Source organism: Ascaphus truei, chromosome 5 (assembly GCF_040206685.1).
Source record: "Ascaphus truei isolate aAscTru1 chromosome 5, aAscTru1.hap1, whole genome shotgun sequence".
Lineage (NCBI taxonomy): Eukaryota > Metazoa > Chordata > Amphibia > Anura > Ascaphidae > Ascaphus > Ascaphus truei.
This window is the reverse complement of record NC_134487.1, coordinates 135,132,434-135,145,196: the sequence shown is the minus strand read 5'-3', so window position 1 is coordinate 135,145,196 and position 12,763 is coordinate 135,132,434. Positions and strand designations below refer to the sequence as shown.

The 12,763-nt window shown below is 38.8% G+C and overlaps 1 protein-coding gene across 1 annotated transcript; it reads left to right on the top strand.

Moving 5' to 3' along the window:
* The first annotated feature begins 4,067 nt into the window (after window positions 1-4,067).
* LOC142495424 (protein NYNRIN-like) lies at window positions 4,068-12,507 on the top strand. The gene is made up of 2 exons (XM_075600912.1): window positions 4,068-8,176; window positions 10,794-12,507. The coding sequence occupies exon 1, from the start codon at window positions 4,797-4,799 to the stop codon at window positions 6,645-6,647; it is 1,851 nt and encodes a 616-aa protein (XP_075457027.1). The 5' UTR covers window positions 4,068-4,796; the 3' UTR covers window positions 6,648-8,176; window positions 10,794-12,507.
* Window positions 12,508-12,763: the final 256 nt, after the last annotated feature.

The following is a 12,763-nucleotide window of genomic DNA, read 5'->3' as shown; positions in this document are numbered from 1 at the left end:
TACAGTAGTGGTCAAAAAAGCAGAAACATTGAAATAGAAAATAGCATCCAGTTGTTTGAAAAAAGTAGAAAAAAGACAAAGTAACATAATATATTTAAAAGGATACTATAAGTGTTTGAAATGCAAAATGTGCAAATTAATGTCACATGTAACAAAATGTCAAAGAATGTTACTTCACAGTTAAAAAAAGAGGTATTAAACAGAAATTCATGTTAACTGTGATTCTGAAAACATTATTTACTTGTTGGAATGTTCATATGGCAAAGAATACATAGGACGGACAACCAGGAAACTAAAAATCAGGATTAGTGGAACATATTACAAATACAGTATTTCCTCGATTCTAGGACGCACTTTTTTTCCTATTTTCACAGGCTGAAATAGGTCTGCGTTTTAGAATCCATGTATTTTACAAAAAATCCGCTAGGGGGCGCTGCTGCAGATGCCGGCCAGGATATTCACAGTGTGCATGAACAGCACATGGCTGCAATCACCTCCCCTCCCCTCCCCTTCCCATGAGGTGCAGAAGGATCGGAAAGGTCTGTCAGGGCACATCAACATTGCCCAGAAGCCCCCCCCCCCCCTTCCCGAATCCCCATGTGAAATGCAGGAGGTGCAGAGGTAGCTGTGTCTCTCTGGATGTGTTTGTGTGTCTCTCTCTGTGTCTCTGTTTGTGTTTGTCACTCTGTGTGTGTTTGTCACTCTGTGTGTGTGTGTGTGTGTGTGTGTGTGTGTGTGTGTGTGTGTGTGTGTGTGTGTGTGTGTGTGTGTGTGTGTGTGTGTGTGTGTGTGTGTGTGTGTGTGTGTTTGTCTCTGTATGTCTGTGTGCGTGTCTCTCTCTGTCTGTGTGTGTCTCTGTATGTGTTTGTGTGTGTTTGTCTCTGTATGTGTCTGTGTCTCTGTATGTGTTTGTGTGTGTGTCTGTGTGTGTGTGTGTGTGTGTGTGTGTGTGTGTGTGTGTGTTTGTCTCTGTATGTGTCTGTCTCTGTCTGTGTCTGTCTCTCTCTGTCTGTGTGTGTCTGTATGTTTGTGTGTGTCTCTTTCTGTATGTGTTTGTGTGTGTCACTCTGTGTCTCTGTGTGTGTGTGTGTGTGTGTGTGTGTCTCTGCTAGCAAAAGCAAGATAGGAGAGTGTTAGAACATGTTATTTTTACTTTAAGGAAAGCAATGAGTACAGGAATATAAAAGGTACTTGGAAACATCATAATAAGGGCCAGTAAATGTAAATGGCTAGTGTGTTTATTTATCCAGGACACCTTCCTACTCATCCATTTCATACTGCTCTCTCATGCTCCCCTGTTTCACTGCTTTGAAATCAGATGCTGGCTGCTCTGACAGCAAAAGGGTTAAGAAAAATCCCCCCCACACTGCCACTGCCCCTGCCATATCTGTCTCTCCCTGGTCTGTGTGTACCCACCCCCATTCTCTCCCCCATCCCTCCCATTCTCTCCTCCATCCCTGCCATTCTCTCCCACATCCCTGCCATTCTCTCCTCTGAAGAATGGTGTGATATTAACTAGACAAAAGAAAGCCAAACCTGAAACTCATAAAGAGATATAGTATGAGATCTCTTCACATATTCTGAAATACAAATATATCTTGCACACTATTCTTACATGTATATCTAAAACCAGAGAGACGCCATATTGTCTCTTTATAACTATCTGGTACATATGAAGTTAAAAAGGGAAAATGGTTTTATTAAAAGAAATATATCGTGCTAAAATGTATGACCATTAAGAGATAAAATTCTGGGATGAAGTTCAAGCATATCAGAAGAAAGAGATAATTGGAAAAACAGGATATTGCCAGGTATCAAGAAAGGTTAAACGGGTTAAGAAATAATGAGGATGAGACAGAGTAGGAATGTATGACACAATTTGATGAGGAACACCTGGAAAAGTAACACTTTTGAGAAAAACAAGTACTTATTTGGCTTTATCGGAAATCCGATAAAGGGGTATAAAGATTTGGACTTGTGGGAGGAGACTTCAGATTTATTAAGAAGCTGTCAGAATTATCATCCTCTCGTTAGGATTTACAACTGCCTATAATTGAATAATTCTCCATCCATAACCTGTGCTAAGGATGCCTGTATAATTTGACGCTGTGATGCTGTACTCTGAACTTGTCTCTGAATAAATCTGGGAGAGAATTCGTTCCGTGTTCTTATTGACTAAGGTTGCTACACCTTAGATACCAGAACCTCTACAAAGAAGGATCTTCAATGGTGAGCCAGTGCCCGAGTCCGTGACTTAACTCTACTCACAAAGGGGGGGAGAAGGGGTGAGCCCCAGGAGGGGTGAGTCCTTCTTCCTCTCACCCACAATCGTGTGAGTAGGGGTCCGGATAAAAGAACCTGAGGAAAAGAAAAGAAAGAAGCATCGGACGGATATCCCTGACCAGTGGAATTTATTGGTGGCCACCAAGACCAAACGCGATCACGGAGAGACACTCCAGGTCTGTGCAATCAAGGATTCGCAAGGAGTTGATCGCCTGCATTTTGAAAGCCTGGCATAGCTCGTGAGGATCCTAGTCGACAAGGATCTTCCAGCGCCAGGGCTCCTAGAGGCAGCATCACTAAAACAGTACGTGAGTAACGTTGATTCACTTAATTTACAGTATGGATTTTATCCAAGAACAGGCTAATCAGAGTAAATTACCCCTCACACCCCCAGAGAATGTGGGTTGTGCAGATTTGTGGTACTCTCTGTTGAAACAGGTTATGAATGCTTTTAAAGATATTGATGCAAAAAAATTAAGCAAGAATAAGAACATAAAAAAATTCCAGCTAATGACTAAACTGGTTTTTATTTATGAACAGCAAATGACAGGTACAGCTTTAATTCAAAGCTATGCGCAGGCTGTACAAACTGATCCAAATTGCACAAGATGTCCTGATTTATGGCGGCAATTAAAATTCTTGCAGGATCAGATGACTAGTAGAAGTAATTTACACACAAGAAACATTGCTGGGTTAGAGGCAAAACAGGGGGAGGAAGCAGAAGTGGATAGGGATGAGGACTTTGAAACTTTAAGGCAACAGCATACGATTACGATGAAAGAATACGCTGAGTATAGAGAAGGAGCCAATCAACATTTACATCAGTTACAAGATGAACTGAGGGAAATGCAAGCCCAGTTACAAAACAAAGATGATTGCATTAAAAGGTTTAGGGAATCCACTAATGCAGAGTCTGAGTTTAAAGGGTTTGCAAGCAAAGATTTTCTTGCCTCTCCTTTAACTCCCAAGGGATTCACTATGCCTAGAAAGTCTTCCACACCCTCATCTAAACCAGACATCGACACACTGACAGAGGGTCAGAATATTATGAAGGCAGTCAAATCTATAACACCTTATGACAATGCTAAGGGACCTTTTCAGAATATGGAATGTTTTGAGGGATGGAGACGCAGGCTAAATTGGTCAGATCAGATGGCTTGCCAAGCACTGATTTTGTGGCTCCCATTGCATGTTGCTAACAAGGTAGAACAGGTGGGAAAACCCATAGAAGAAGGTACAGCAGGTTTGGGTACCAATACATACATGAATGCAGGTCAAAGATTGCACACCATTGTAAAGGCTGTCACAGGATGTACCCCAACTGGGACATACTGCCCTGGATTCCTTTAAAATTGGTCCACATGATGATCTACAGGCATGTGCTATAAGCTGGGAAAATGCTTGGAAATTGGTTATGGGTAAAGAGTCTGTACAAATGACTGAGGAAGATAACAAGCTATGCATAATTGAGTTTTTGCAGAAAATAAAGGAATTTGACCCTGCCATAAAAGTGTTGGCTATGGCAGCCCCATGTGTAGAAGCAGCTGCACAAGTTTTGATAAACAAAGGGTTGGTTTCAGAAGGGGGAACACAATTGAGACAACTTTTTGGGTATAATAATACAGGTCCTGATGCCTATGGTAATGACTACAACCCGACCTACCCTAATCCCACATACAATCCAAACGCCAGACGTGGTAGAGGAAGAGGTATGGGGAGGGGGCGGGGAGGACAGGGACAAAATGCTCCTTTTGTGCGTTATTATTGTGGCAAGCCAGGACACATGAGAAGGGATTGTAGATCTTTGATGTATGATCAGGCACAAGAAGGGTACAAAGGGGGATCAGAGGGTAATGAGAATGGGCTTTACCCACAGCATAGGGGACCCCCACAGCCCACAGCACCACCCATGCCCCCTATGCAACAACAGTATTCACCCCCGCATCAGTACCACAATATAAAGACCAACACAGCCCCATGCCAAACACAAGTCCCTATCACCAGGCACAGAAAATGCTAGAAGCAATAGTAGGGACTGGGGAGCAGGGAATGGGAAACACGGAGAAGGGCAGCCCCGTGAGTTCAGCATAGGGGTGTGGCCCCCCTGTCACTCTGTCATTTGTTGCAAATATATCCTTAGCAGGTGACGGGAGACCACATCTCCTAGGAGTGATAGAGGGGATAAAGGTTGAAATACTCATTGATAGTGGGGCATCCGTTTCTACAACAGGTTTGCCTTTGAGGGTCCCCGAGGCTGCTGAAGAAGCGGTCTTGGTGAGCTTCAATGGCAAAGCTACCCCGGCTGTTTTGTGCCCGGAGGTAGTGGTTTATTTAAAAGATCATGTTATCTGTGTTGCAATGTGGAAAACGGAGGCTATGCATGCTACTATCTTGGGTTCAGAGGTCATGCAGAGAGAAAGATGGCTTATTGATTATCCTAATACATGTATCTGGAGGGTCCAGCCCTCCAGAACAAAAACACATGCTATTGAAAGTACATTCTACCTCAGCTTATGCAGTACGAGGGTACATTACACGATTGTCACACTCAAGTCCAGCGGGAAAAAGCCTCTCCCTTTTCTAAGGAAAAGGATGAGACGGCTCCTGCTGTATTTGTAGATGGAGCTCGTTACTGGGAGGATGGGCAGTTTTGGACAGGGTTTGCAGTGAACGACCCTGAGGGAAAGAAAATGTTTAAATTCCAGCTGCCACCTTCATACTCCGCACAGTGTGCTGAGCTTGAAGCTGTTAAATGGGTTATTGAGAATGTGGAAGGAAAGATAAACATTTACAGTGATAGCTCATATGTAGTGCGAGCATTAACAGAACTTTTACCTCTGTGGTGTAAACGAGGTTTAGTTGATGCATCAGGTAAAGGCTTACAACATGCAGCCATACTAGAAAAACTGTACCAGGAAGGCCTTGATGCACCAGACAGAGTAGCAGTGTTAAAAGTAAAAGCTCATCAAGGAATTTCAGAGGATCCTATAATTATGGGAAACTTTGAGGCGGACATTGCAGCCAAGGATGCCGCCAGATATGGGGAAACTTTATATCCTATAGTGAGAATACAGGATATTAGCTCTGTGAGTAAGGGCCTACCCACAATCTTTATTGAGTCAGTTGCATTTGAAGGAGAACAGGCAAAAGATTCTAACATCAAACATTTGAGAAACACAATGTCCACTGACATTTCATTATCTGATCAGGAAGGAATTTTGTGTAAACAAACTAACACGGGTTGCTTACTACCCATTTTGCCTGCACATTTAGAGCCTTTATTAGTCAAGTACAATCATGACACAATGGGCCACATTGGCACAGATTTGTTAACTAAAGTAATGCAAGACAAGTTTTGGAGTGCCACACTAGTGCAGATATGTAAAAATGTCTGTGCTGAATGTCTTATCTGTGCCCAAACACATCCGAGACCCAAGGGTCAAAAGCCCCAGGTACAGAGAGTACCTATTGCAGGTGGACCATGGGAAAACATCCAAATTGATTTTATAGGCCCACTTCCAAAAGCTAAGGGTGGGTATGCCTATGGGTTGGTGGTTGTAGATGTATTCACTAAATGGCCTGAGGTTATTCCTGTGCGTAATTGCACTGCTCTAACAACAGCCAAGGCCCTGTGGACTCATATTTTCAGTCATTGGGGTTTTCCAAAGGTAATGGAATGTGATAATGGCCCACATTTTGTAGGAAACATCACAAAGGCCCTATGTGGTTTACTGGGAATACAACAGAGATTCCACATACCCTACCATTCACAATCTGCAGGAATAGTAGAGCGTATGAACCGTACACTCAAGACACGTATACGCAAATGCCTTTTAGACCAAGGTAAAGATTGGGCCCTACACATCCCCGCAGTATTATTAAGCATTAGGGCAACACCATCCCAGGCAACACAAGTGTCACCATTTGAACTTATGACAGGAAGAAAAATGCCAGTGTGGTTCCCTAATGAACCAACTTTATCTGGACCAATGATCGCAGCGGCTGCACGATCAGAATGGTTGAAAGATTTACAGACACAACTTCAAAGTTTGTCTCAATTTGCAGCTTGCAACATGGCAAAACCAGTTGCTACTACCGCCAACGGTGCTGACAAATTTATCAAAGGGGGGGTGGTTATGATAAAGACATTTCCTAAGCCAGGCCCCTGGGAGGCAAATTGGGAAGGCCCATACAAAATTCTTGATAAATTGGGCTCTACAGTGATACATGTGGAAAAAGTGTCTCGGAGACACAGCAAATGTTGTAAACCTCATAAAGGTACCACTATGTGGGTACACATTGATCAATGTAAATTGTACAAAGGCAGGCTTCTGCCACTTCAGGTTGCCACTGATAAGGAGTGATGTTGTACTTGTTGTTTTTCAGGATATGGATCCGGAGTGGATGTACCGAAAGTTCTTTGGATACCCTCACCATATGGTACCAGATGACCCCAGACGATCTGATGTAGGTACCCCACAAGTACCACCGCAGCCATGGTACCAACGGCTCTTCGGGACCCCACCCTTTCCATTCCATGAAGTACAGAGACTAATTCCTGAACCGGAACCAGAGATGACAACTGAACTGGAACCAACACCAGTGATGACAACACAACCAAGAAGTGTGAATGAAGAATTCCAATCGGGAATGAAAAAGACTATACCGATTGACACAATAAGCAAACCACTGCCACGAAACAAATCATATAACACCCAATATGGTGCCACATCTCATACCATAACACAAATACTATGTGTAAGAAATCCAATTTAGCAATAATTATATTGTAATGAATGAATCTGTTATCAAAGGCAGAATGTTAAAGTATACAGTATAATAGTCTGGACTTTCCTTCATATCTATATATTATATCTGATTGTATATTCAGTTATTGTTACATGTGCAGTATTTTAAGTAAAAGGTCAGATCTATTCTGACAGACAGAATTGACCCAAAAGGTCAATTCGTGGCCTCAAGTTGTTGAACAGCTGCAAGTCCTAACTGGGAAAAATGCTGCCATAAGACTTTTCAATTCAGTAAGTTTGAAACTACTTATATGTTCAGAAGTAGTTCATATGACATCAGTAATGTAGGTGAATACCATGTTGGGATATAACATTTTAAAGGCTGGCTGGGTGGGTCTTTATGGATAAATACAGCAGTGAGCTTAGTGAGTTTAGGAAGAAAGGATGACGAGAAGATAGGCCAGAGGAAGAAAGACCAGGCCAGAGTGGTGATATCATGAAGAGGAGAAAGAAATGTTAATACCTGGAGAGATTAACAGAAAGAAGGTTACTATGTGCAACTATTCTTAAGAATATCAATCTATTTGAAACATCATCATCATTCTTACTATTTTTGTATGTAAGTAATTATTTTCAAAATAAACGTTTTGTTTTTATGTGCAAAACGACAAGAATGCTGAATTCTGTTATACTGACGTAAATCTATACAAAAAGCGAATTTAAGGACATTTAACATTGGCGAGCCAGCCTTCATTCAGTTTTTTCATCACATTTGGATTAGAGGGGGTGTGGTCGATACATCCTGGATCCAAGATTTGAGAAAAAATTGAAACGAACCGAAGAAAAAAAGAAGTGTCAAGTTTTTGGTAGATTTGACTACAGTTGATTAACAGATCAGAGACAGAGAACCACGTTTCACGAATGTCCTAGAGGGAGACGGACTGTTCGGGGGTTGCCTTTGTCTGGTCAAGTTTTCCAAGGAAGAAGGTACATTTGCGGGACGTGCAGGGAGCATTGTCTGGAGCATTTGTATGCGCTGAATGAAATAGCGTGGAATTTCTTCAAAGAAACGTTGCGACGTTTGTGGGGGAACAATTCGAGTCTTGGAGCACAAGTTTTCGGTGAAAGAAAATACTTAACAAAACGTAAGTAATGGAATTTATTAATTCATATGCAAATGACAGTAATATGATGTTAAAAGTGTTACCTCATACATCTACTGACACTGAATTGTGGAGTTCTCTGTGGAATCAGGTGAAAATAGAAAATGAGAGAATAGATAAGAAAATACTAACTATGCATAAAGATAAGAAAAAATTAAGAAATGTCATGAAAATGATCAAAGTGTTTAATTTGATGGTTTTCAATGATGAGAATTCGCATAAAATTGAAGTTGTAAAAACTGATCAATGTTCAAATTGTAACATTTTACATAAACGCATACATGAGTTAGAAAAACAAATTGAAACATCCAATATCAAATTTGCATGCGCTGCTGGTAAAGACAAAAAGAAAAAAGATACTCAAGGGGCGTCTTTTATTCCTAGTTCTAGTGCAGACGTAGATATGACTGACATTAGCAGCACAGAACTGACAAGGAAAAAGTTCCATGATAAAGCAGCTACACTGAATTTAAAGATTCACGATCATTTAATGAAGGTATTAAAAGATATACCTGATTATAAAAATCACCTGGATGCATTTCATAATGCAGACATTTTTGAATCTTATACAGATCGATTTAATTTGACTGAGGAACAGAAAAATAAGATTTACAAACTGTGGTTACCAACTCACATGAGTCGAAGGTTAAAAATGCCTGTCAGCATGCCTCAAGTGGATGATAACGGTGATTTTATACAAGGGTCTTGCATAGACAGGCTTAATCAATTAATTTACATTTCCACCGGACATGCCATTACCGTTGATATTTTGGAAGATCTTAAACCCAAAATTACAGAGGATACTTTTGAGTTTATGTTAAAATTCCAGACTGCATACAAATTACTGTTTTCTGATCAAGAGTCTGAAGAGAAAATGATTAGAGCATTTGTAAAAAAAATTACATTTTTAGATCCAGTAACATTAGCAATTGCTTCTGAGAAAGAATCATTAGACGTTGCTGCTCTTTTTATTGATAATATTAGACGTCAGCTTTTGCAGAATAATCCCAGACTTAAAATCTCAGAAGTTGTTAATGATAGAAATGCCTTTTATGACACTCAGAGGGGTAAAAGCTCTTGGAACAGTCAGAGTGACAGGAGTGACAACTGCAGAACAGACAAGCCTTTGCGGTTGCAAAGTTTAAAATGTTTTCATTGCGGAGAAATAGGGCATTATAGAAGAAACTGTGACAAATTCTTAGATCTACAAAAAAGTTTGCGGAAAGAGAATGTATTTGTTCAGCACACAGACACTAATGATCTCACACACAAACAGGTTTGTAACATAACTCACATAGACGAAAGAGTTAATTCATCCTGACTAGACTATCGGATACCACGTCCTCTTGAAGTATTAACTCCAGTAACTTTGGATAAAGAAGGAACCTTAGGGGGGTTTGATACAGAGTTTTTAATAGATACCGGGGCACAGTTAAGTGTAACAAAAGAAAAGTTACCAATGTTGTCAGGAACACCTCTTTGTAATATTGTGGATTTAGGCAATAAGGCAATTTGGAAAGATTCTAAAGGAAGAAAGCCTGTGTTAATTAATCCTTCTGAATATGGTAACGAGAGAAGTGTTTGTCCAATTGAAATGGTCACCAGTGAGTTTCAATTACATGAAATCAGTAATAATTTTTGTGTCAAGCCAACACTTAAGAAAGATTTCCAAATAACACAAAAAACAGGACAGGATTTTCTCACTGAAGGAAATGCAATATTTGATTCCTTGGCTAAGGAAGAGGTTTTAACAGAACAGAATGTAGTGCTTACAGAGACTAGTGCCACAGCGACAGTCAGACACAAAGATATGCAGCTCTTTTCCTTTACAGAGAAACAGGCAAAGGATACGTCCATTGCTATTTCCCGGGTTGATTTAAAGCCTTCTCGTGTCCATAAAGAAAAGGCCATAAATCATGAAAGTTTGGGTCACGTAGGACAAGAGACACTTTTGGAAAGTTTAAAAGGAAATCCTAGGCTCAAAAGACAAAAACCACCTTTCCAATGTATTGCACCAGCAGATGGCTCAGGGTCCACATTGCAAATTGATCACAATGGTTCCTTACCCTCAGGGAAGAATAGGTTATAACATGCTTGGATTACGAGAGCTGTCTTTTCAAAATGGGTTGAGAGCATTCTGGTCAAGCAAAATGATGCAATTACTACAGCACGAGTTTTTTGGAATCATGTTTTTTCCAGATGGGGTTTTCCACGCATTCTTGAGTCAGATAAGGGTTCTCATTTCACAGGTTTAGTGATTAAAGTTACATGTGAAATTTTAGGGATTAAATAAAGATTTAAAGTATCATCCATAATCAGTTGGTAGAATAGGATTTAAAATTTAGGAATTAAAATAGATCTTCTGTATTTCCAAAATTTAAAAAGGGGGGAAGTGAAGTAGATGACAATTATGATCGTTTTTTTTAATGAAAAAAGTATTTGGTAAACAAATTGAGAAGGATCTTATGATATAATTAACATTATGATAAAGGTTATGTTTGTGATTTATTTACGTAATATGTCGATTGTAAGTGTATGGTCCAGATGGACTAAGGTTAAATATATTTACCAATATAATGATACTGCTATATTTTTACAGGTCATATGTAATTGTGTGATGAATAAAGAATACGATTGGATGATCGGAGTCAAGAAGAATGAGGAAAATCAACAAGAGTCATCACCGATGGGACTGAATATTTTTTCATTTTTTAGGAAAAAGAACAAAATGACTATTTTTATTATATTTATTACTACTGGGACTATTGAAAGAAATAATCAATACTGAAAAAGTACAACGGGGAATTACATCTCTAGGAGTACAACAAAGTTTGCTAGAAGAATTGTTATTGGTTCAAAATTATACAGATTTATGGGTGCGATGTACAGTATGTACAAGTATTATTATTTTTTCTTTAAAAGTCCATATTGGGAAAAGAAAGAGTTTTATTTCCTATAACAGTACTAGAAATAGTGGTAATAATATTCAGTTATTATTTTATAGTCTCCAATATACAGATTTTTATTTTTTACACAATTATAGCAAGAATTAACGGATAGATTTTTTACGCTTGTTTACATTTTTATTCTAAAATACTTTGTTTATTACGCCAGGTCAAGATTATTTATCATTCATGCTTACTTTGTATTGAAACAGTAAAAACATTTAATGTTTGAAGAATTAAATTGTATTGGAGGAAATCAGTAGGAATATATTTACACATTTTTGAGAGATGTAAATATGCTTCCATTACAATTTAATATAGCTCAAATAAATGAGTTTGAGTTCTCTTGAGAGAAATGGACTGAAGAACTTTAAAAAGATGAAGGTTTACTTCAGATGTTACAAAAACAATAAAAAGCAGAAATTGTTTTTCAACATGAAGAAGGTAAACTAAAAGAGATAGAACACGATGAGTAATTACAGACTCAATGGGCAAAGTTTTAAAGAAATCTGTTATAATGTATCAGTATTGGGAAATATTTCATTTGTCTTCATCATTGTACGTTGTTATAACATGATATATTGTTTTTCAGCAATTGGTAATATGTATTGTATGCTTTATTCTGACATTCTGTTTGATAAGTTTTGAATGTGATATGTATGGTTGTTTGAAAGATTTATAGTGATTCTATTACAATCTAATTTAGGGGGGCTGTAAGAAATCCAATTTAGCAATAATTATATTGTAATGAATGAATCTGTTATCAAAGGCAGAATGTTAAAGTATACAGTATAATAGTCTGGACTTTCCTTCATATCTATATATTATATCTGATTGTATATTCAGTTATTGTTACATGTGCAGTATTTTAAGTAAAAGGTCAGATCTATTCTGACAGACAGAATTGACCCAAAAGGTCAATTCGTGGCCTCAAGTTGTTGAACAGCTGCAAGTCCTAACTGGGAAAAATGCTGCCATAAGACTTTTCAATTCAGTAAGTTTGAAACTACTTATATGTTCAGAAGTAGTTCATATGACATCAGTAATGTAGGTGAATACCATGTTGGGATATAACATTTTAAAGGCTGACTGGGTGGGTCTTTATGGATAAATACAGCAGTGAGCTTAGTGAGTTTAGGAAGAAAGGATGACGAGAAGATAGGCCAGAGGAAGAAAGACCAGGCCAGAGTGGTGATATCATGAAGAGGAGAAAGAAATGTTAATACCTGGAGAGATTAACAGAAAGAAGGTTACTATGTGCAACTATTCTTAAGAATATCAATCTATTTGAAACATCATCGTCATTCTTACTATTTTTGTATGTAAGTAATTATTTTCAAAATAAACGTTTTGTTTTTATGTGCAAAACGACAAGAATGCTGAATTCTGTTATACTGACGTAAATCTATACAAAAAGCGAATTTAAGGACATTTAACACTATGTTACACCATAATATGTATTCTTATGTGTGAACACATTGCAGGACTAGGTCTAGATGACAGAGAAAGATGTGAATACATTGACGGAGGTCTCTTTTGGTACACCATACGTCACTGTGACCCACCGTATTTAAACTCCACTGACGAATCTGCATGGACAATAACGATTACTGAAGGTGACAGA

What these genes read in the sequence shown, in the direction of transcription:
- LOC142495424 (XM_075600912.1), top strand. Translation starts at nt 4,797, where the DNA reads ATGCAGTACGAGGGTACATTACACGATTGTCACACTCAAGTCCAGCGG.